This window comes from Gymnogyps californianus, chromosome 1 (assembly GCF_018139145.2).
Source record: "Gymnogyps californianus isolate 813 chromosome 1, ASM1813914v2, whole genome shotgun sequence".
NCBI classification, from domain to species: domain Eukaryota; kingdom Metazoa; phylum Chordata; class Aves; order Accipitriformes; family Cathartidae; genus Gymnogyps; species Gymnogyps californianus.
Window position 1 is genome coordinate 132,242,083 of NC_059471.1, and position 21,269 is coordinate 132,263,351.

The following is a 21,269-nucleotide window of genomic DNA, read 5'->3' on the forward strand; positions in this document are numbered from 1 at the left end:
GGGGCGGGGAGCGGCAGCGGCAGCGGCGGGGGGCGGCGGCAGCAGCCTCCTCCACCCGGCTCAGAGCCGCCCTCCCGCCGGCAGCAGCCCCGGGGCGGGGGGGCTGCAGCCTGCTCCGCCCGCCGAGCACCGGGGGTGGGGGTGGGGGGGCGTTTCCCCCTTTGTATCTCCCACCAAACAGTCCGCGCGTGTGTCTGTGCTCGTGTGCGTGGTCGCTGAAGGACGTATAGCCGCAATCATATGTATGTTGTTTTGGATTTGGAAATTCTTTTGTCGTTTCAGATTAGAAAAACAACCAAGCCAAATCAGAAAGCAAACGGTAATGTTGGTCACAACGAAATTTTTCGTCGCAAAACATTCATTTTGGCGAAAGCACCCCCCTCATTTCAGCTAGCCCTGGCTATCTCTGGTTCGGCGTGTTTTACCCACGCAGGCACTCCTGGGCTCCTAGGAGGGCAAAGAATAAGAGTCTGAGACCCCGCAAGTATCCCTCTGAAGCTGGGACAGGCTGTTCCAGGTGTCACACCATGCTGAGGGTTTGGTTCTGTCATCTGAGTCCATTCTTGATGCAGTGACAGGTTGCTTTATAGCCCAGTGATGTCTGTACTGGTTTTCTCCTTTTTTTTTTTTTCTTTTTTTCCACCCAGACTCAGAAAAGGTTTTTCATCATCACTTTCTGGTGAAAAGTTTGATCCTTTCCCTCCACCCCTTGCCCTCCCAGAGAAAAGTACTTTCTTGTTCCCTTGTATTTCAGGGACTGAAGTGGAGAGTGACTGCCTGTGCTTCAGGGGGTAGTATTTGCAGGGCAGGAAGGTTTTACAGCTAGCATGGAAGACTAGACCACCGCTGCCTTGTCACTGTTACTATCTGAGTGAAATAGGTTAAAGCAGTGATAGCTATATCTGGCTTTAGCACATCCAGACTCCCCAATATCCTCAAACAAAATTATCAGCATAGCAGGTTCTTCAGTGATATTGCGCTATTTCTTATTTTGTTTGGGAGCCCTGAGAGACCACTGTCTCGCTGTGCAAGGTGCTACGCAAGCCAAACAAAACACGATCCGTGCCCAAAGATCTCTTCGAGTGTAAGAGCAGAGACAGCGGATGACATGGAAATGTGGGAAACGGCAAGGAAACCCTGAGACAATTTTGGTCAGCAGGATGTACAGCAGTATCAGCGCAGCGGCAGCCTGGCCTCTGCCGAGATTCTGTTAGCATTGCAGAACACAAGAGTTTGAAAGAGAAGCTTCAAAAGGAACTCATGAAATGCAAAGCTTAGACTGACTGCTCTCAGCCACAGGATCAAGGACTCCGGCTGCAGCTGGAAGGCAGGCAGGGTACGCAGAGTGTAATCCAAGCGAGAACAACTCTAAGAGGGAATGATGATGAAGAAGCTGAAAAAAATGCTTGGGATATCAGGTCATCTAAAACACAGGGTCAGAGAATCACACAATTATTTAGGTTGGAAGGACCTCTGGAGGGCATCTGTTTCAACTCCCAGTGTCTGGGGGGGAGCGGGGGGGGCGGGGGATAACCTCCCAAGCTCAAAGCAGGCACAGCTTAAGTTGCTCGGGGCGTTTGTAATACAAAATACGTGTTTCGTTGGAGGGATACATCAAGCGGTGGGAGGCGTACAGCCAGTATGTGGTGGAAGGAATACAAGCAATAATAAAAACGATTTGAAGATTAAGTTTGGCTTGTTCTGGGACTTCTGAAACATCTTTTCAAGCTGGCTTACAGAACCCAGAGCATCAGTGTGTTTCTAGAAAGTATAAAATACATTTAAGATCACGATTAATAGTCATAACAATATGTCTCTATATCATCCAAATAAGGAAGCATTTCCAGAAGTGACTGGCATGTCTGTTCTGGAAGTCAAAAGACTTGAAATCCTAATGTATTTATGCATTTTTGCAGATACCCTGTCTGATCCATATAGAATAAGCATTCTGTGCTCCTTTGCCATCTCTCTGACCTTTCACTTGTTTAGTCTTACTTGATAAGAAGGCATTTGTTTAATGTTCACATCTGCGAATGACATGACGTGCAGGGAAGCAGTGAATGGCATCTTTTACCCCTGACATACTTAGCAAGAATACTAATTCAAGAATTATCACAGTAGGACGTAGAGGGTCAATTATACAGGTTGAAAAGGCTTTGCTGAGCTTATATTCCCATTTAACTTTCCTTTCTTGAATACCATTGCTTCACATAGTTTGTTCCTGTTGTTTTAAACACATGCTTTAAAGTGGTTCTGTTTTGTAGCAATTGGTATTGTTGGACGCCATCATACCCTAGGACTTTCAGATGTGTTTGTTTGGCCTTTTTTGTACATACTCATTACATAGAAGCTATAAAGCAAGATAGGGCGAGTGATTCATTTCACTGAGAGACAGTACATGCACGTTCTCTTCTTTATCACCGCGTGACGGAATAAAAAAATCAGGCTAACAAAGGCAAAAATGCAGAAGCAGAAGACCTAGCTAACACTGATTCTCTCTGGCAGACATGAAAAATATCCAAAATCCCCTCCAGAATCCAAAGCGATTAAATTTGACTAGAATCCTCAGAAATGAAACAAAACCAATGCAAGCTGAAAAAGACTGAAAACCCAAAGGACAAAACGCAACAGCCTACACTGGGCACACCATTGCCTATATATAACAATTAAGGAAAGCCTTCAGAAACTCAAAGTCAGGAACTTTTCTGCTGTGTGTAGCATGACCAGCAGCCCCCTTTATTGTTAAACTTGTTGATGAGATTCATTAAGAGATCAGCTTTTCAGTTATTTATAATTTTGTCAAAATATTTGAGCTAAAATTTCCTCTGCTGGAGGTGGAATATTTATAAAATGTTCCAGGTAAAAATAGTTCCGCTATTTTCAGGAATGAAACTGTAAGAAAAGATGATGTTTTCTGATGTTCTTTTTGAGAAGTTCTGTGTTGTGTTTTGGGGGGGATACTGTAACTTTGGCAGAAGAGCAGCCTCTTCCAAAGGAGTGGCGTCTGCCACCTGACATTTCATTCGTACTTGGCAAGCTCGCCAAAAGAAGACGGAGCCAGACTCTGCTCGCAGTGGCCCTGAGAAAGCACAAGAGGCAACAGCCATGACTTGCAATAAGGGAGATTCCTGCTGAGCATTAGGAAAAGCCTCTCCCCGGGGCATGTTTCGGCACTGGCGTGGGTGCCCCAAGAGGCTGAGGGATCTCCATCCTTGGAGGTGCTCAGAAGACACCTGGACAAGGCCCTGAGCAACTTGAACTAGCTCAGGGTCCCGAGTGCATCCTCCCTGCTCCTGGGGCTTTGGCTGTGTGAGCTTGGGGCCAGGTCAGAGACAGTACAGCTGAGGGCTGCCCCTTCCCTCTGGTGACTTCGAGGAGAGTTTCCAGAAAGCTCTGCTGGAGCCTCAGGCAGGGCTGAACCCCTGCCCAGGAGCTGCTTTTAAGCTGGTTCTCTTGCCCTTGGCTCCTGCCTGAGCAGACTTGCCTGTGCCTGACCATGCACTGTGTTGATCTAGACCCATGGATAGGCTTCCTGGCTTGACCGGAGACCTGTCTTGTCACGATGGACTTGTCTGGCAATCGCTGGACTGTGGCTCACCCTGGTTACTGCCTCCAGACCTGATCCTGATGCTGACTGGACTTCTTAGTTTGACCTTGGACCTGCCTCGTCACCGCAGGCTTGTCTGATGATCTGGATTCACAGCTGAACCCGGCTCTCATCACTGTACCTGCCTTGTTCGCCTTGCTCAGGTGCTTCCCCTTGCTGAGGAAGCCCCTTCCTCTGCCTGCCTTGTTACCATGCCTGGCTCTCAGCTGCCATTCCTTTGGGGAGCAGCCAGCCCTCACTGCCCCCAACAGCCTGCTGTGAGTAGGGAGTTGGGGTAGAGACCTCCAGAGGTCCCTTCCCAACCAAATCTTTCTGTGAATTTATGACAGTGCTCTAGCCAAGTTAGAAGGAAAGAAAAATTCAGCTTCTCTGCGCAGGGAAGAAAACATAGCAGTGAAGGCGTTGTGTTGATGCTCAGGTGCATGGCATATTAGATCTGGGGAAGGGAGAAAGGTCCAGAGGAACAGGGACAAGGAAAGGGGTCGAGGAAAGAGGAAGGTGGAGGAAGATGTGGAAATGGACAGCAGTGCAGCTGCTGTAATATCACTGCACTACCCCGTAAATCCCAGCACAAAAGGGTAACATCAGACCCTAGCAGAAGGTATGCACACAGCTCTGTTTCCTCTCCAGCTGCACTACGTCACAAATGATTCATATTCACATGGCAGTCCTGAATTTCCAAAATAGAAATACCTACTGCCCCACAAGCCCTCTTCCACCTCTCTCACTGCATCTCTCAGACACCATTAAATGTCCTTCCTCTGCAGACATATTTCAAGGCTGGTCTGCTGGTGATGCACGGGCTGAGAAAGGGGATGGAGCTGGCCTACCTAGGGCATATGTCTCCCAAGGCAGCCTGTGACACAAGGATCTCTCTGTGGAGAGGCTTATCATCTTCTACAGGTCTTCTCGAAGACCTGCTTCTACAGTCACCTGTAGTAAAAAAGAAGGTCTTCAAGGGAGACTGGAAAGATGGATTTAAAACCCCGTGTCTCCTAAACTGTATTGTAACACAAAACCATGATGCATTACAATACATTTATTCCCACAGCAGTCATGAGGTAGGGACTTGGAGTAAGATTCATTGCTAATTTAGAAGTCTGAGAACCAGGACTTTACTCTGAACTGCATTTCTTGTCACTTCCCCTTACCTGTCCTTTAACATTTTCAAAAAAACTTAAAATACACCATAATGGACCCGCTCTGGGATAGCCTGAGTCCTGCTGAAAGCCACAGAGAGGCTGTTTTACAGTGCAAGGGGAAAGGCAACCCTTGGTCCCTAGCAGGAGTGAATAACTGGTGTTTCTGGCACTGCCTGTGTACAGCTGGGTCTCTCGCTTCTGGGGAGATTTATAGGGCTTTCGCATACAGTGCAGGCTGAAAAAGCATGTACAAACAGTGCAAGCAAATATATTTCACCACAGCCTCATTCTGTGACATAATTTCTTTTTAACAGTGAAAATTACTCAGACCTGAAATCAATCACCCTATGGCCGAGCGACAAGAAAGTGCAAAGCACTAACAACATCAATGTGAGCTTCAGAAACGGCGACAGTATTGGCATCCTCTCTTTTTTCTGGGGCCATTATGAATGTCGGGTGTATTTTTAAGTATGCTAGTGTTTCCCAAGCTGTTTTGCTTTAAGTAAATGTATAGCCATTGTGCTGCATGTGTGTGTGAACAGCTGCACAGGCACATTTGACATACCTCCTAAAGATTGTTTTGCTAAGGTCTGTGACTTACTATACAATTAGGAACCTATTTTCTGCAAGAGTACTAAACACTCAGCTATTCTCCTTCACCCCAACAAGGGTTGCTAAATGCTTCAACTCTTTTGAAAAATTAAAAGACACTTATTTAGGTGCCCCAAGCTGGACTTAAGACTCAAAGCATCTAATTGAAAAACCAACAAAGTTTCCCTCATTCATTACTACTAAATTCACTCTGTCAGCAGTGAGTACCATGTCTGTGTTCTGATTATTCCCCAGAACTGCTTCACACTACAGTGCAGCCAGGAGATGCTCAGGTAGGATGGACTTGCTATAGGAATCTATGCTGACCAGACCTAGACACACTACATTTGTTTCAAGTCTGTGTTCCCCGCTATGTTTCCTGTACCAAGAGTCAGGTGGGACCATGTCACCAAGACATCTCTGTTTATTCAAAACAACCTTTCATCCTTCAGCTTTGTATCATCACGTTCACCCACATACAGTCTGCTGTGCTCCCTCAAACAGTTTGCTAAGTTACCCTGAGCTGTTTCCCACAGTCTTGCTGTAATTATTGAATGGGTGACTCTGCAACTCTGCAATGGTATGACCTTTCTGTGGTTATATTTCCGAGTCCTCAATAGGGCCATTCAAAAATACTGCAGTAGGAAGTGATGGCAAAGATTCAATGGGACGGATAAAGTTTTCAGCTGGGAACTGTTTTACTTTTGAGAAAGCATGGTCTCGAGTTGACTTATTCTCCACAACCTGCTTCTTAAGCATCCCTGTATCTGAGTCCCAGGCTTGTCCCCGACGCAGTTTCTTAAAGGTGTTACGGAAACCCTCAGTACTAAAGTAGTAGATCAAGGGGTCCAGCGTGCAGTTCATGCTGGCCAACAACATTGTCATAATTAACACTTGGCGCACGGAGGCCTGTGTGTCTTGCTCAACCTTCACCACTCGGGCCTTTATCATCCCATAAACTGCCAGGGCAGTGTTGTAGGGCACAAAGCAGATGATGAAGATGACCAGATTGACCAAGAGGAGACGGATGGTCTTCTGCTGTCGCAGGGTCTTTGTCTGGCTGTCCTGGCAGAGCTCCTGAAAGATCCGAATCGAGCAGTATGTCACAGAGCTGAGAGGCAGGAGGAAACCCAAGATTTCAGCCAGGACAACTAGGGGGAAGAGGTTATTCTGCCACATGTTGTCACTAAAGCTTTCAAAGCACAGATAAATGGTCTGGTTCTGTACCTTACAGTGGTTTTGCTTGTGGACTATGGCTGTGGGGATGGAGCCCATGAAGATCACAACCCAGACGATCAGGCAAAGGATCTTGGCCACCTTGGGGCGCCGCAGATGCCGCCAGCGAAGTGGGTGGACAATGGCAGCATAACGATCCAGGTTGATGCACATGAGGAAGAGGCAGCTACCATACATGTTGATCTGGAAGACAGAGCCGGAGACCTGGCACAGGGTATTACCAAAGGGCCAGTGGTGGTTGGAATAGTAGTAGAGTCGCAGCGGCAGAGGGAGTGTGAAGGTGAGGTCACTCACGGCCAGGTTGAACATGTAGATCATCACTACAGACTTCAGGCGCAGGTAGCGGATGAATATCCATAGGGCCATCACGTTCAGCATCAAACCTGTAATGAATATCAGGATGTAGCCAGGCAGGAGGAGGTGGTGGTTGAAGCTGTAATCCTTGCATGTCTGAGACGCATTGGAAGCTGACATGCCCAGTGGGGATCAGGGGAGGGTCTTGCTGAGATGGTTGAGCCTGCTGGTGGGCTAAGGAGGCACAAAGAAAAGCACTGAGAGAAGTCATTCCCCTCTAAGAAGCTAGGGGCAGGTCATTCCCCTCATCTGCAGCTGGGAGGTAGATGGGCAGATCTCTCTCTTGACTGGTGCTGCTTTGGATTGCCGGTCTGTGGTCAACTGGCAGGGGTGGTAATGTAGCCACCTAGAGTCAGCTTCTGCCTCTAGTTCAGCAGTTCTTTCCAGTGGTTATGGGGATGCTGATGCGATGGAGGGTCATTGCCAGTTGTCAGCACAATTCCTGGTCAGAGTGGAAGACCAAGACAGAAGAGTTTGTTAGAGGAGGAAATCTCTTGAAATGTTAAAATCCCACCATGGTGGCTTCTGCAGCAAGAACTCACAAAGAAACCAAAAGACTAAGAAACATGGACAGTAGAAAAGTGAGTAATTACATGGCAGTAGAAGCCAGAGCACAAAGAAGATAACTGTTGTACAGAATCATTTATCGCTCAGCCCCAGAAAATGCACGTTGCTTTGATCACTTCTGAGAGCACACATATACAAGAAAGGGACAGCACAAGAGCACACAGGGAAAGTAGTCAAGGCAGCTCCAGAGAGAGAGAGAGAGAGAAGAGAGCAACCATTTTGAGGGAAAAATGCTGACTGGAAGGAACTTAAAATAAAAACTGCATAGTATTTTTTTATATCAGAGAAACAGAACTTTGTACATCCATTGCAGATAAAAAGAATTATACTACAGTTAGACTTGACTCCACCCTAGCTCATTTTCCTAGGTGAAACAACCCACACATACCTGAGTCCCAGCTAGTTGGAGTTCCTTATGTTGCTTGCATTCATACAGTTCCTTTGGTGTTCTCACTTGCATGGGACCAGTGGTGCTTATTTGGATTGCATGTACTCAGATCATTTTCCTGCTTACAACACTGTAAAGTGTGAAGCAGCCCATGTCCCACAAACACAGAGCAGCACAGCCAGGTGAGGGAGCACACAGTAAAGAAGGAAGGGCTGTGGGATTCATGTGGACAAACATACCTGTGACTCCAAAGTAGTGCGAGGCTGGTAACCACTCTAGATACTAAAGGTAGCACTGTCCTGCCAAACACTGATCAACTGGAGTGAGTCCCAGTGGAAGGCCACCGAAATGGTCTGGGGGCTGGAGCACTTGCCCCGTGAGGAGGTGCTGAGGGAGCTGGTCTTGTTCAGCTGGAGAAGAGAAGGCTCCAGGGGATATAATAGCAGCCTCCCTGTATTAGGTTTGTGTGGCAAGGTTTTGGTAGCAGGGGGGCTACAGGGGTGGCTTCTGTGAGAAGATGTCAGAAGCTTCCCTTATGTCCGATAGAGCCAATGCCAGCTGGCTCCAAGATGGACCCACTGTTGGCCAAGGCCGAGCCCATCAGTGACGGTGGTAGTGCCTTTGTGATAACATATTTAAGAAGGGGAAAAAAACCTGCTGTGCAACAGCAGCCAGAAGAGAGAGGAGCGAGAATATGAGAGAAACAGCCCTGCAGACTCCAAGGTCAGTGAAGAAGCATGAGGAGGAGGTGCTCCAGGCGCCGGAGCAGAGATTCCCCTGCAGCCCGTGGTGAAGACCATGGTGAGGCAGGCTGTCCCCCTGCAGCCCATGGAGGTCCACGGTGGAGCAGATATCCGCCTGCAGCCCGTGGAGGACCCCATGTCCGAGCAGGTGGATGCGCCCGAAGGAGGCTGTGAACCCGTGGAGAGCCCACACTGGAGCAAGCTCCTGGCAGGACCTGTGACCCCATGGCGATAGAGGAGCCCACACTGGAGCAGGTTTGCTGGCAGGACTTGTGACCCTGTGGGGGACCCACACTGGAGCAGTCTCTTCCTGGAGGACTGCACCCCATGGAAGGGACCCACGCTGGAGCAGTTCGTGAAGAACGGCAGCCCGTGGGAAGGACTCACGTTGGAAAAGTTCGTGGAGAGCTGTCTCCCATGGGAGGGACCTCACGCTGGAGCAGGGGAAGAGTGTGAGGAGGACGGAGTGGCAGAGACAACGTGTGAAGAACTGACCGCAACCCCCATTACCATCCCCCTGTGCTGCTGGAGAGGAGGAAGTAGAGAATTTGGGAGTAAAGTTGAGCCCGGGAAGAAGGGAGGGGTGGGGGGAAGCTGTTTTTAAGATTTGGTTTTATTTTTCATTATCCTACTCTGATTTGACTAGTAATAAATTAAACTAATTTCCCCAAGTCGAGTCAGTTTTGCCCATGACGGTAATTGCTGAGCGATCTCCCTGTCCTTATCTTGACCCACGAGCCTTTTGTTGTATTTTTCTCCCCTGTCCAGTTGAGGAGGGGGAGTGATAGAGTGGCTTAGTGGGCATCTGGCATCCAGCCAAGGTCAACCCACCACACTCCCCATACCTGCAAGGTGGCTACTGAAAGAGGACAGAGTTAGCTGCTCACAGTGAGGGGGACAAGAGGCAATGGGCATAAATTGAAGTAATAGATATTCAGACTGGATACAGGGAAAAATATTTGCACTGTAAGGACAGTCAGACATTGCAACATGTTTCCTAGAGAGGTTGTGGAGTCTCCATCCTTGGAAGTTTTCAAGACCAGACTCTGTAAAGTCCAAAGTAGCCTCATCTGATCTGATAGCTGACCTTGCTTTGAGTAGGAGGTTGGGCTAGAGACTGCCTTAATTATTCTATGATCCTAAAACTAGACATCTGCTTTCAAAGCTGTCATAGTGGAGTAGGGGTTGGTAAGTATGACCCAGTTCCCCGCAGCTGTTTGCAGGGGTTAGATAGGGACTCCCTCACAGAGCCCACGTAGATTGTGATTTACTTCAAAAGGAAAGTAGAATTTTCTGTCTAGAGGAAATCTTTACATAAGGTTGATATTACTGTAAGAGGAAGCTACTCAGTAACTCGATAGACATGACAAGCATGTCAGACCTTCTGGATGGCGTTGTGGCGCAATGCACAGATCTAGAGGGAGGATCTATTAGAGACAGAAGGGTGTGCTGACCTCATAGGTAGGAAAGATTCATTCTGGCAACAATATGTTAAACAATGAAGGTGGAAGTCTAATACGAGACAGCAGACAGCTCTCAATTTGCCCATCCTTTTGTGTTGTTGGGCAGGTCCACCACCAAGGCAGGTTTCTTAGAGGAACTTCTACTGGTTTGTCAAGCTATATCTGGGTGGATTTCACCCTTCTTGGTGGATGGAAACTTTGTGTGAAGACTTGTGTAAGTTTAAAGTATAAGATAATCCAGCAAGACAAGGCAAATGTGCAAGAATGTTGTTGGTTTCAAGTGAAATGATTAAATGCCTCAAAAAATCTCAAGGAGGATATGCCATCTTTTGCTAGAGCCAAACCCCTGCAATGACTGCAGACTGAACAGACTGGTGACACCTTCATCTTGACCGAGACAAAGTGAGTGAGACTGAGACTCTGTGAGAGACCATGACCGGCTCTAACATGTGTGCCCAGACCACCCAGGTATCAGGTGAGGGTGACTTGTCTCCACAGACAAGCTATTTTTATCAAGAGGTATTCAATAAACACCTCTAGACAATGTAATATGTAAGCACAGTTCATACTGTGTGAGATCAGTGGTCTGCCTAAAACTAGTATTCTATCTCAAATCGTAGATGGTGAAGGGATAATGTAGGAACAGTGCAATCATGTAGTTATGCTCCCTCAAGTTCTCTTCCTGCTTCCCCCCAGTAGTCCAGGGATTTCCTGAGCCAGAGGTGACCTGTTTGTATTCAGTAGTTCTCAGGGAACTTTTCTGTCATGATTTTTTCCAGTTGCTTTCTGAGTCGATGTAGAATTTACCATCTACAACATCCAGTGCCAGGAGTGCCAAGGAGTTCCACAGCTTAATTGTTATCTCAGGCGAAGAAGCACTTCCTTGTCCTAATTTTTGAATCACCACCTACTAGATTCAGTTCCTAGTTTTAGTGCTGGAAGAGACAGTGGAAAAAACATCCCTGTTCAGCTTCACCTTATCACTGATGATTTTATAAACGTCTACCATACTCCCGCTAAGTAACCTTTTTTTTTTTGAGGCTAAAGGGTCCTTGTCTTCATAGTTGTTCCTCACAGAGGAGCCGTTCTGTGCTTTTGAACATCCTTATTGCCCTCCTCAGCACCTTTCCACTTCTGCTACAGCCTTTGTGAGCCCTGTGGTGGGATGCTCAAAACGTACACAATGTTGATGATGTGAATGCACTGAGCTGAGTAGGCATAGATCTCATTTGCAAGGGGTAATGGTCAGTTCAAATTGGTTTTTCTCATCACTTTGCTAGACGAAATTTCAGCTGTTATTTTAAGGCCAGTCACTCACACTTCTCTTAATCACCGCAGTTCTTCGCAGCCAACCATCATCTTTTCTAACTTGAATAATTTTATGTCTCCAACAGATTTGTTATTTTATTATTCATCCCTCATGAATAAGTCAAACAGTCCAAGCCACAGCACTGGTGTCTTATAACTCCACTGAGAAAACCAACCATATACCCTCATTCTCTGTCTTATCTTTTAGGCACTTTTTATCCAGGTAGGAACCTTTTCTCTAAATTTCTTTAAGCCCCATTGGTGAGAGCCCTTTTGAAAGCCTTTTGGAAATCCACATGGGCCACTGTTCATGTGCTTGTTGACTCCTTCAAAGAAGGACACAGCATCCCTTTACAAAAGCCATGATGACTCTTCCCCAGTAATTAGATGTGACTGCATGCCAATTGATTTTTTCCTTTATTATAGCTTCTACTAATTTGTTCAGCACAGATATCAAGCTCCCTGGTCTGAAATCCCCCAAGAGCCTTTTCTCAAATTGTGTCTGCTAGTGAGCCTTTAAAAGCAGTTTTAAGCAAATGTTTCTACACCACAGTTAGTCAGGTCTTCCACCCTTCTATTTTTTCCGGACCTCTGGGGTAGGAGCCATGTGGTTTCAGACACTGCTTAGTTCATCTTGCTGCTCCATAACTGTTCGTACCTCCGTTTTGATCAGAGACAGTCCTTTGATGAATTTCCCCATAAAGAGAGTTTCTGCTGTGGAAATCTCCCAGGCTTTCCTGCCATGAACACCAGTGCAAGAAATCTGTTCAGTTTTTTGCCCATCATCGTCTTTTCTTTTTTTCTGAGTGGTCTTTCCTTACATCCTAGCCCTTTAGCCTTCGAGACACCAAACAGCAGAGTTCTAAACTGGCAGCAAAGATCACTGAGAGTGGAAAATAGGTTGGGTTTTTTTGAGGTTTTTTAGGGTTTTGGGGTTTTTTTTGTGAGTGGATGGAAACACAGAAGCAAGAATCCACTAACGGTGGTGTTATTGAAGCTAAGCTGATAGTCTCAAATTTGACGTAACAGATACTGTAATCAGGATCTCAGAGACCTGTAATGAGATGCGTACATGCACGGTCTTTAGAAGCTGTGGGAACGGAGCATTTCTCTGCAGAGCTCTGAAGGTACTGTTTTGACTGTCCCTCACTGTAGAGGAAAGCTACTGGTAAAGCAGGCTGGTAGTAGAGAGACAGAAGAGGTGAAACTGCTTGGATTATCCTTGGTGGTTAATGTCTGAGAGCCACAGGCCATGTTCTTTGTGGCTGCCTCTAGAAGAACCGCAGGTACTCATTGCTCTACACGAAAGCTGCTGAGAGGTCTCAAGTTATCAATCAGCTGTGTAAGGAGGCAATGGTACCACAGGTGAATCGTCATCCTCCTCATGATGAGATGCTGTCTTGAAATCCTGAAGGAACTTTCTGTTTTGTGACTGACCTTATGTGGCCCAGGAGGTGGAGGAAGCATCTTTTTACCTCTCAGTGAAGATCAATATGAACTGCTGAAGGCCATCTGCCGAGACCATGGCCTTTTCCCCAGCAGGGACAGAAGAGAGCAACTGAAACTATAGTTGCTACCTAGGCAGATACTTCTTTCTGTTTTCGGGTGGAAAATGAATTTGTCTGGCAGGGGGGAGAGGGGAAATGACATAGACATGACACATGTGCACGCACGCGCGCGTGCACACACACACACACACACACACAATGAGCAACTGCTGCAGGGGAGGAGGAGCTGCAGAAACTAGAAGGAAGGGAAAACACTGGTGAGGGAGGGAGGGGTGCTGGTGTAGGTGTGAGATGGGGGCAACGTTGACTGCTGTTGCTGTGTGAGGGGAGAGGAGAACGTGATGCGGGAGGATGGGCAGACCACCCCAAAGCAACAGTCCAAAAGAATGCGCCGTCCTCCCCTCCCACACACCCCCTCCTGCGACCACCCCACTTGGATGACAGCCACGTGCCTCCCCCAAGTACTCGGGAGCTGCCCAGGGCCCTGGCTGGTGTGGGGTGCTGGACTGAGATGAGCCAGAGGTCGGGCCCAAGGGGGGCACCTCTCGCCAGAGGCAGCAAAACAGCTGCTAGGCAGGGAGACCCCACAGGACATGCAAAACCCATGGGGATTTTGAGTTTTTTTCTTTTGGGGGGTGGGAAACCCTAGCTGTACTTGCATATAGGGGCCGGAACAGGAAGGCGTGCCCTGAGATGAGACGTGTGCCTGGCATCTTGCTGCCTGGTCCGGGGCGTCTTCTCTCCTGGCACTATCTCACCAACAGCCACTGCCTCCTAGCACTGCAAAAATGACGGAGCACAGCGTGGTGGGACACAGGGTTATGCATGGTGCTGAGAAATGAGGTGGAAAAAGACAGCTAGAAAAATCTTGCCGAGCGTGCTGCAGGGTCAGTATTTCCAAGAGTGACTTGTCATTTAAACCCTGGAGCGCTTGGAGGCTGCCCTGGGGATGCAGACAGAGAATGTGGCATTGGGGTGCAGAGCAGTGCAGCTGAAAATGCAAACTGCACAAGCTCGCTTAGTAAATCCGAAACCAAGAGGAAATAACAAAGAGCACACCAAACCTCAAAAAACCCACCCAACTTTGCTTTAGAAATTGAAGGTATATTTTTTCATAAATGTGAATGCTTTTTACCGGTTGTAGGTGATATTTAAGCCCCACTTTTCACCTTTTTTCTAGCCAAGAAATTAGATTATTGTGATGATTAGAGCCGTGAAGACATTCAAGACTTAGGATGGCTTGTTTTTCATAAGAGATACATGACATCAAAGCTGAGACCTCCGTACTTAACTCGCAAGGTCTGATCACACTGCTACTGCCTACTCCCTACAGGTTTCACCCCCCTTCATCTCCTGAGGGCCCTGTGGAAGAGGACTTCCATTGTAGGCACCTTGGCAAGTAAGCCCTGCAGGCTGCCTCTGCTTTTAGTATCACAGGATCCCAAAGAAAGCGTCCGTTTGAATAAATACTGAGATTTACCTTGCACCTCTAGGTTCACTAGGCAACTGAAGAGGCATAGAGGGTTCCCCAGTGCCCTGTGGTCAGGTCCGGCAGCACATGCACAGCAGCTCACGGGGACCAGTGCCCAGTGCGCCCAGACCATCCAGCTCTCCAGATGTTTCCATCTCGCTTACCTCTCTGCTGGTGAAGAGCCACGGGTGCACAAGGGCTTGCTGGCAAGCGATCGCTGGCACTGCAGAGGTCTCGATCCAGGCACTAAAACTGCAAGCAGCTTGAATCAAAACAGAACCAGGCAGGCTCTTTGGCTACTTGTTCATCCAAATCACAGCCGTCCCCTACCATACCACGGCTGGTTCTATGTCTGTCATGCCGCAGTTCATCTCCCCTCCTTTCTCACTTCCTGATGCGCTTCTGGCTGGGCACAAAGCATGAACTTTGCTATCCAAAGCTGATAAGCTAAAACACATCCTATGAAAGCAAACGTAATCGTGAAAGAAGCAACACCCAGATGTCCTTGCAACTGAGGAGACCTGCCCTGGGTCATAGTGCCAAATACTTGCTCATCTTGGCTCCCATGCTAACTCAGCCACCCCCAGGACTGACAGGGGAAAATGAAAGCATTCCCCTCCCCAAAATATTGCCAAACAAGAGGTAGAAGTGAAATACAGGAAGTGAGAACAAAGTTGATTTAATCACTAGCCGGTGCAAAGGCTCAGAGTCCTGTCAATCCCATGGGCTTGGGCGCTTTGGGGCCGAGCTCCTGCCCGGGGGCTGAGCTGTGCACCGCTGGCATGTGGCAGGGACCCAAAAAGAACCGAGCTCTGAAGAGGTGTCAGTGCCCACGGCAGGCAAAGGCACATTTGCCACAAACGTCAGTCCCTGTCATTCAAGGCTACAGGAGGCATGGTGCTAAGAAAGTACAAGGGCTGATTTAGCAGGACATCTGCGACCTAGCACCGCCAAGCGTAGTTGGGAAGGGGTCTGCCCTTCTGCAGAGCCCATCTGGCACTCTTGCTTCAAGTCCTATTTCCGCTTTGCCGGTCCCAGCACACCTGGGAGAAGACATGGGTCATGGGGACGCTCCTAAACCTATCGTTGTCGTTCCTCAGGAGCAGCTGCCCTGAGAAGAAGGTGCCATGCCTGTGGCCTCCCTCTTTCTCTGCAGCCCTTGCCCGGCTCCTCCGCCTGCTGGCTGTTGCTGCTGGTGTTTGACTTTCTCACTCCCTGCCTGCCTTGTTCTGCCATCACTGCCTCCTCATTCAGGGAGTGACACACCAAGGGATATATGTTCCTGCTGCTCATAAATCCTTGGAGGGTACAATAGCACCCGAGCCACTGATCTCACCCTGCTCCTTTTCAGTGTGTCTCTTTTTTAACCAGATCCCCTTTCTCACTTCCTAGTTGCTGGGATCTTTGTTCTCACGGCTTTTTGTGTCTCTTCAGTTCCCATCAAGGCTCTGGTACCGATAAAGGCTTGCAGATATACCGGGGGGGGGCTGTCCTTCTCCCTTTGCAAAAGGAGTGTCTGACACCCTCTGTGGGAACTTACACCTCCCCTGCGGCGCTCGCCCCCCCCCCGACATGTGCACACACCTGGCTGAGCCTGGCAGTCCGGGCTTTACTGTGTGTGTCAGAAGAGGACACAGTGGCACTTAGCCTAGCCCGCGAGCCTGCGCTGCCCCACAGCATCCCTCACCCAGCCAGGTTCACTCACCTCACTAGGTCTCGGTGCATCAGCCCGCAAATTCTGTCTCCCCCCACCCAGGTGGGCTCACACCTCTGCCCCTCGCTGTCTCTTGGAGGCTCAGCTCGTGGGGAAAAGCAGCGCAACCCCCGGCATTTCCTCACCGCTCTCTGAGTCGACAGCAGGTAAGACCAGATTACTGGGGTGTGTGTTAGAGGCTACACCCTGAAGCTGCAGATCCCAACACGCCTGACACCCCGGAGTGCTCCAGAAAGCAGGAGCAAGGACCCAACAGAACGAGGGACGCAGAGAGCTGGGAAGGCAAGGAGAGAGGTGGAAAGCATGCTACAACAGAGGGGCTGCTCAGGTTTGAAAGGATGACTGGTAAACCCCAGTACCCTTTAGACGTCTTTGTGCGGGGAAACGTGGAAGAGCACAGCAAAGGCATGAACCCACATGCGGGGCCATGGTGGAAGAACCATAGCAGGGCCAGAGCAGCCGCGTTTCACTTTCTGAATGATTCAGACAGGAAAAGCAGAAACCTCAAGGCTGCGCGAGGAGTTTCAGCTTCCAGGGCAGTGGGGCCAGCTTGCACTTCCCAGGCCTGCTTGGGGGAATGACAGGCTTTTCTCCCAGGACATTTCAGCTCCCCAGTCACACAATTCACATTTTCCTGGACTCCCAGGGGCTCTTAGGAAACGGCTACCCACTGAGAAGAGGGGCAGCCACCCCATTATGCCTGCTTAGGAGAAGGGCAAGGACTGTCCCTCTTGCCGTGGGGAAGAAAATGAGGGGAGTGAAGAGAGACCTGCCAGGGAAAGAGTTAAGAAAGCCAGGGAGCAGCCGGGCTGCATCTGTTTGCTGTAGCTATGTGGGCTGCAGGGTAGAAAAGAAGAATCTCCAGCCTGGAGGAGGCAGATGAGGGAGGGTCCTCAAGGACAGCGGCTGGGGATGAGGGAGGCAGCAGGTCTTCCCCTCTCTGCTCCCATGAGCTGTCACTGCAGGGAAACTCTCCGACTCCCCAAAGAGCTTGGTGACAAAGCAATGACGAGCTGGTGGGTCTAGTGACAGCTGCTTGGTGCTGCCAGGTTTTTCTTGCGTGGAAGGCTCTGTCTGCTGCTGACCGGGTCTCAGGCTGCTTCCTGCTGATGAAGTGACTTGACTGTGGAGGAGGACAACCAGATCATCTGCTGACAGGACGGCAGAGACCAGGGGTCTGACACTGATGCTGTCCCCAGCTATGTGAGCTCCCTCTGACGGATGCCTGCCCCAGAGCCCTGGTTCAGAGCTCTCCCATGATGCTGCCCGAGCTGTAGGTAGGGAACAGCACCGGCGTGGATGCCCTCGCAGCACCAGCCTGGCAGGTTTCTGCGGGCCGCTGGGTCTCTGATGCTGGCAGGCACACCAGGGCAGCCCATGGTCATTGCCCAGGGCAGGGGCTACCCGTGCTTTGCAGTGCCGGGCCAGAGCTGCTGTGAGAGCGACTGTCGGGCAGAGGCAGCGGGAGGTCACAGGAGAGGATTCAGGCGGCTGCTGCACCGTGGCTGAAGGTGGAGTTTTGCTGGGGACAGGATGGAGATGGTGTGGCTGTACGTGGTGCTAATCCCCGTGCAGCACGTCCTTGCCGTGACCTGGCTGTAAGTATGCTTTGCACTTGTACTGTCTGGATTGGAAAGTCACCTGGGGAGGTGCTGTCTCCCAAGAAAACAGGCAGATCTGTGAGAAAAGTGTGGAAGAAGGAACCTGGGCAACCCGAAGGCAGCACATTAGAAGGGGCATCTCTGGGAGCATGAAGGGAGAGGGACGGTGAAGCTGAAGAGGCACAGACCAGGAATGTACAATTTGGCACAGACAAGAGGCAGCACATCCCCTTCCCTGCCCTGTTTCTGCTCTAAAATAAGGCTATAGAGGGCTAGTCCCCTGCAGACATAGCCCTGGCTCTAGCCCATCTGCGACTGAATCTCTCCCCTGCCCCACAGGTACCTGGCCAAGCAGCCTTCTCTGCGGGCGGTCCTCCGGGACCCCAGGGGCTGTGAGGGTCTGACGGGGCTGGTAGAAGAGCAGGTCCGTGTTTGCCGGCGGCAGGTGGAAGCCATGGATGCGGTGAAGCGAGGCGCGGAGCTGGCTGTCGAGGAGTGCCAGCACCAGTTTCACTCTCGCCGGTGGAACTGCTCCACACTGCAGGGGCTGCAGGTCTTTGGCAAGGTCGCCATCCAAGGTCAGCAAGGGGGAGGCGGCACAGGCGGAGTTGGAATGGGTCCCTTCAGTATGCCCATGGGGTCCCCTTGACACATCAGCCTTTCCTGGGCTAGTGTGCAAGTGCCACACTGGGACCAACCCAAGAGTGGCCAGTGTCTTCCTCCACATGCTAACAAAGCTGTCAACACAGAGCAAACTGAACCAAATGCATGTGCTGTTACAAATATTAATATTCTGGCTAAACTTCTTCCTCATTTGGCCAGGCTTGGCTTTTTGGTCCCATCTGGACCATTCTGGGTACCATCACTGCAGACTGATAGATCTTCTCCCCCACCCTGCCACCAGCCCAGCCCTTTGGAGTAGCAGCTCAAATCAAACCTTTTTCTCTGAAGCTGCAGTCCCTTTTTGTTGCAGGCCAGGGAAGAAGGATCTGCCTATGCCCCCAAAACAGCACAGAACAGATTTTGCATGTGTTTCGATGGGAGGAGCTATACAGGGAGCTATGAGCAAGGTCTCTCTGGCTCCTAGAGACAAGGCGGCAGGTTCCTCCCTGACAAACCTGCCTGCGTGGGAGGCTCAGCCCTTGGTGTCCCCCACCATGGCTCCCTTTTCACTTCCCTTGGGGGCTGCTGACTTCTCTCCCGCAATGGGACACCCAGCCCAGGAACTGAGGGTGCCAGAGGTGAGGGCACTGAGCCAGAAGGACCCCACAGAGCTGTCTCCCTTGCTGGCTCCAGGCCTTGGGAGCTGCAGCATCCTGACAGCGATTTCTCCCAAACAGTCTCTGTCTGAACACATCCTTCCTGCATGCAGTCGCAGCCCCTTTCCCCGCTGCCATGTCCTATCATCAGTGGCTTCCCCCTCCGCAGACTGGTGCCATTTCTCGCCCTGCTGCAGGCACACGGGAGTCTGCTTTCATCCACGCCATCTCTGCCGCCGGCATTGCCTTTGCTGTGACTCGTGCCTGCAGCCGTGGGGAGCTGGAGAAGTGTGGCTGTGACCGCAAGATCCGAGGAGTCAGCCCCGAAGGTGAAGGAGGAGGCCGGTGGCAGGGAGGGAGTGGCAGAGGAGAAGATCCATGGGGAAGACCCCCAGCAGGGGAGGAGACACCTCCCTTCTCCACGGCCCTCAGCCCTTTGGGGGCTCCTCCCAGGGCTTCTCCTTCTTCATCTTATGGCCACTTTCCCTCTGCAGGTTTCCAATGGTCGGGCTGCTCTGATAACCTGTCTTACGGCATTGCCTTTTCTCAAGCCTTCGTAGACAACCCTGAGAGGAGCCGTGGTGTCTCCTCCAGCCGAGCGCTCATGAACCTGCACAACAATGAGGCTGGGAGGAAGGTAAGGGCAGGAACAAGGGCTGGGAAGCAAGCCCGGCTTCAGGGGCTTCTCCCTAGCTAGGCAGACCTCAGTCCAGCCCCCTTACCCTGAGGAGCAGTTCAGGGCAGCCATGAGCTCCCAGAGGGGGTCTGCGTCCTGCTGCCTTTCCTCAGCCCAGCACTGCGCCGCTCACATCGAGCTGGCTCCTCGCCTGCACAGAGGGGGGTTCCAGCCTTCCCTACTCTCCTCTGTGCAGAGTCCTTTTCCTCACTGAGCCCACCTGTGATTTACCTCCCTTGGTCTTTTCTGCAAAGGAAATGAGTTTCCCTGCTCTGCTCTGAAGGGCTTCCCTGCCCCTCCAGTCCCTCCTGAGCAAAGACACACTCCTCTGCAGGGGCCATTGTCAGAACCGGTCCCTTGAGCATCCTCTGGCTCTGGGCATATCTATTTCCCTCCCCACAGCCCTGTGGGTCAGAGCAGGTCCCTGTTTCTTCCCCTGCCTCAGGGATTTCTCTTACAGACCTAAGCCAACCTGTTTCCCATAAAGTGGATCCCCTTCTGTTTCATATTGGCTTGTCTTAAAAAGACTTTTTTGCTCCCTTCTTCCTTCCCTTCCCTTCCCTTCCCTTCCCTTCCCTTCCCTTCCCTTCCCTTCCCTTCCCTTCCCTTCCCTTCCCTTCCTTCCCTTCCCTTCCCTTCCCTTCCCTTCCCTTCCCTTCCCTTCCCTTCCCTTCCCTTCCCTTCCCTTCCCTTCCCTTCCCTTCCCTTCCCTTCCCTTCCCTTCCCTTCCCTTCCCTTCCCTTGGGCTGATCCTGCCCTCCAGTCCCATGGGAGGTGTGTGAGGGGAACAGTGGCTGCTGGGGGGTCTGCAGGCATGGGAGATGTAGGGCAGGGTGTCCCAGGTCTGGCTGGCAGCTGCCTCCCGCTCCCCAGGCTCTCCTGGCCCACATGAAGGTGGAGTGCAAGTGCCACGGTGTGTCGGGCTCCTGCGAGGTGCGCACATGCTGGAAGGTCATGCCTCCCTTCCGCGAGGTGGGCAACGTCCTCAAGGAAAAGTTCGAGGGGGCGACGGAGGTTCACCCCAAGCGGGTCGGTTCCCGCAAGCTCCTGGTACCCAAGAGCTCTCGCTTCAAGCCCTACACGGCTCACGACCTGGTCTACCTGTTGGCCAGCCCAGACTTCTGCGACCGGGACCCCCGGCATGGGGTCTTTGGCACCTCCGGCCGCCAGTGCAACCGGACATCCCCGGCCATGGATGGCTGTGAGCTCCTGTGCTGTGGCAGGGGCTTCCACACAGCCCAGGCGGAGGTGGTGGAGCGGTGCAGCTGCAAGTTTCACTGGTGCTGCTCCGTCAAGTGCAAGCAGTGCCGGCATCTTGTGGAGGTGCACAGCTGCCGCTGAGGGGGAGCTTGCCAGGGCGGTGGGAGGCTGCTGGGGGACTGCAAGGCTACAGGGAGAGGACAGCCCGGGGAGAGACATGGGGAAGCAGGGGAAGGTGTGGGGGAGACACACAGCCTGAGAGGGAGCAGAGGAGACGTGGGGTTTTGCTGCCCTGCTGGAGAGCCGCCTCTGGCTCCAGGGGTGCCATCAGCTCCTGTGTGCTCCCCGCACAGCACCCTCTCACCAGCCTCATTGGGCTTTTTGTGGTTTGAATTATTTTTCCAAACAGAGGGTTGGAGGACACAGGCCCAATCAACCCTT

General features: G+C 50.9%; 2 protein-coding genes across 2 annotated transcripts; one reads left to right on the top strand and one right to left on the bottom strand.

Annotated features, from left to right (window-relative positions):
- Positions 1–5,937: 5,937 nt before the first annotated feature.
- Positions 5,938–7,050, bottom strand: LPAR5 (lysophosphatidic acid receptor 5). The gene has a single exon (XM_050894121.1). The coding sequence runs from the start codon at positions 7,048–7,050 to the stop codon at positions 5,938–5,940; it is 1,113 nt and encodes a 370-aa protein (XP_050750078.1).
- Positions 7,051–17,625: 10,575 nt separating this feature from the next.
- Positions 17,626–20,969, top strand: LOC127015187 (protein Wnt-4-like). The gene is made up of 5 exons (XM_050895007.1): positions 17,626–17,690; positions 18,033–18,271; positions 19,150–19,281; positions 19,447–19,589; positions 20,502–20,969. The coding sequence occupies exons 1-5, from the start codon at positions 17,626–17,628 to the stop codon at positions 20,967–20,969; spliced, it is 1,047 nt and encodes a 348-aa protein (XP_050750964.1).
- The last annotated feature ends 300 nt before the right edge of the window (positions 20,970–21,269 follow it).

What these genes read in the sequence shown, in the direction of transcription:
- LPAR5 (XM_050894121.1), bottom strand. Translation starts at nt 7,050, where the DNA reads ATGTCAGCTTCCAATGCGTCTCAGACATGCAAGGATTACAGCTTCAAC.
- LOC127015187 (XM_050895007.1), top strand. Translation starts at nt 17,626, where the DNA reads ATGGAGATGGTGTGGCTGTACGTGGTGCTAATCCCCGTGCAGCACGTC. An exon ending in TGGCAAGGTCGCCATCCAAG is followed by an intron (nt 18,272 to 19,149) that starts GTCAGCAAGGGG and finishes GCCCTGCTGCAG; the next exon opens with GCACACGGGAGTCTGCTTTC. An exon ending in CCGAGGAGTCAGCCCCGAAG is followed by an intron (nt 19,282 to 19,446) that starts GTGAAGGAGGAG and finishes TTCCCTCTGCAG; the next exon opens with GTTTCCAATGGTCGGGCTGC.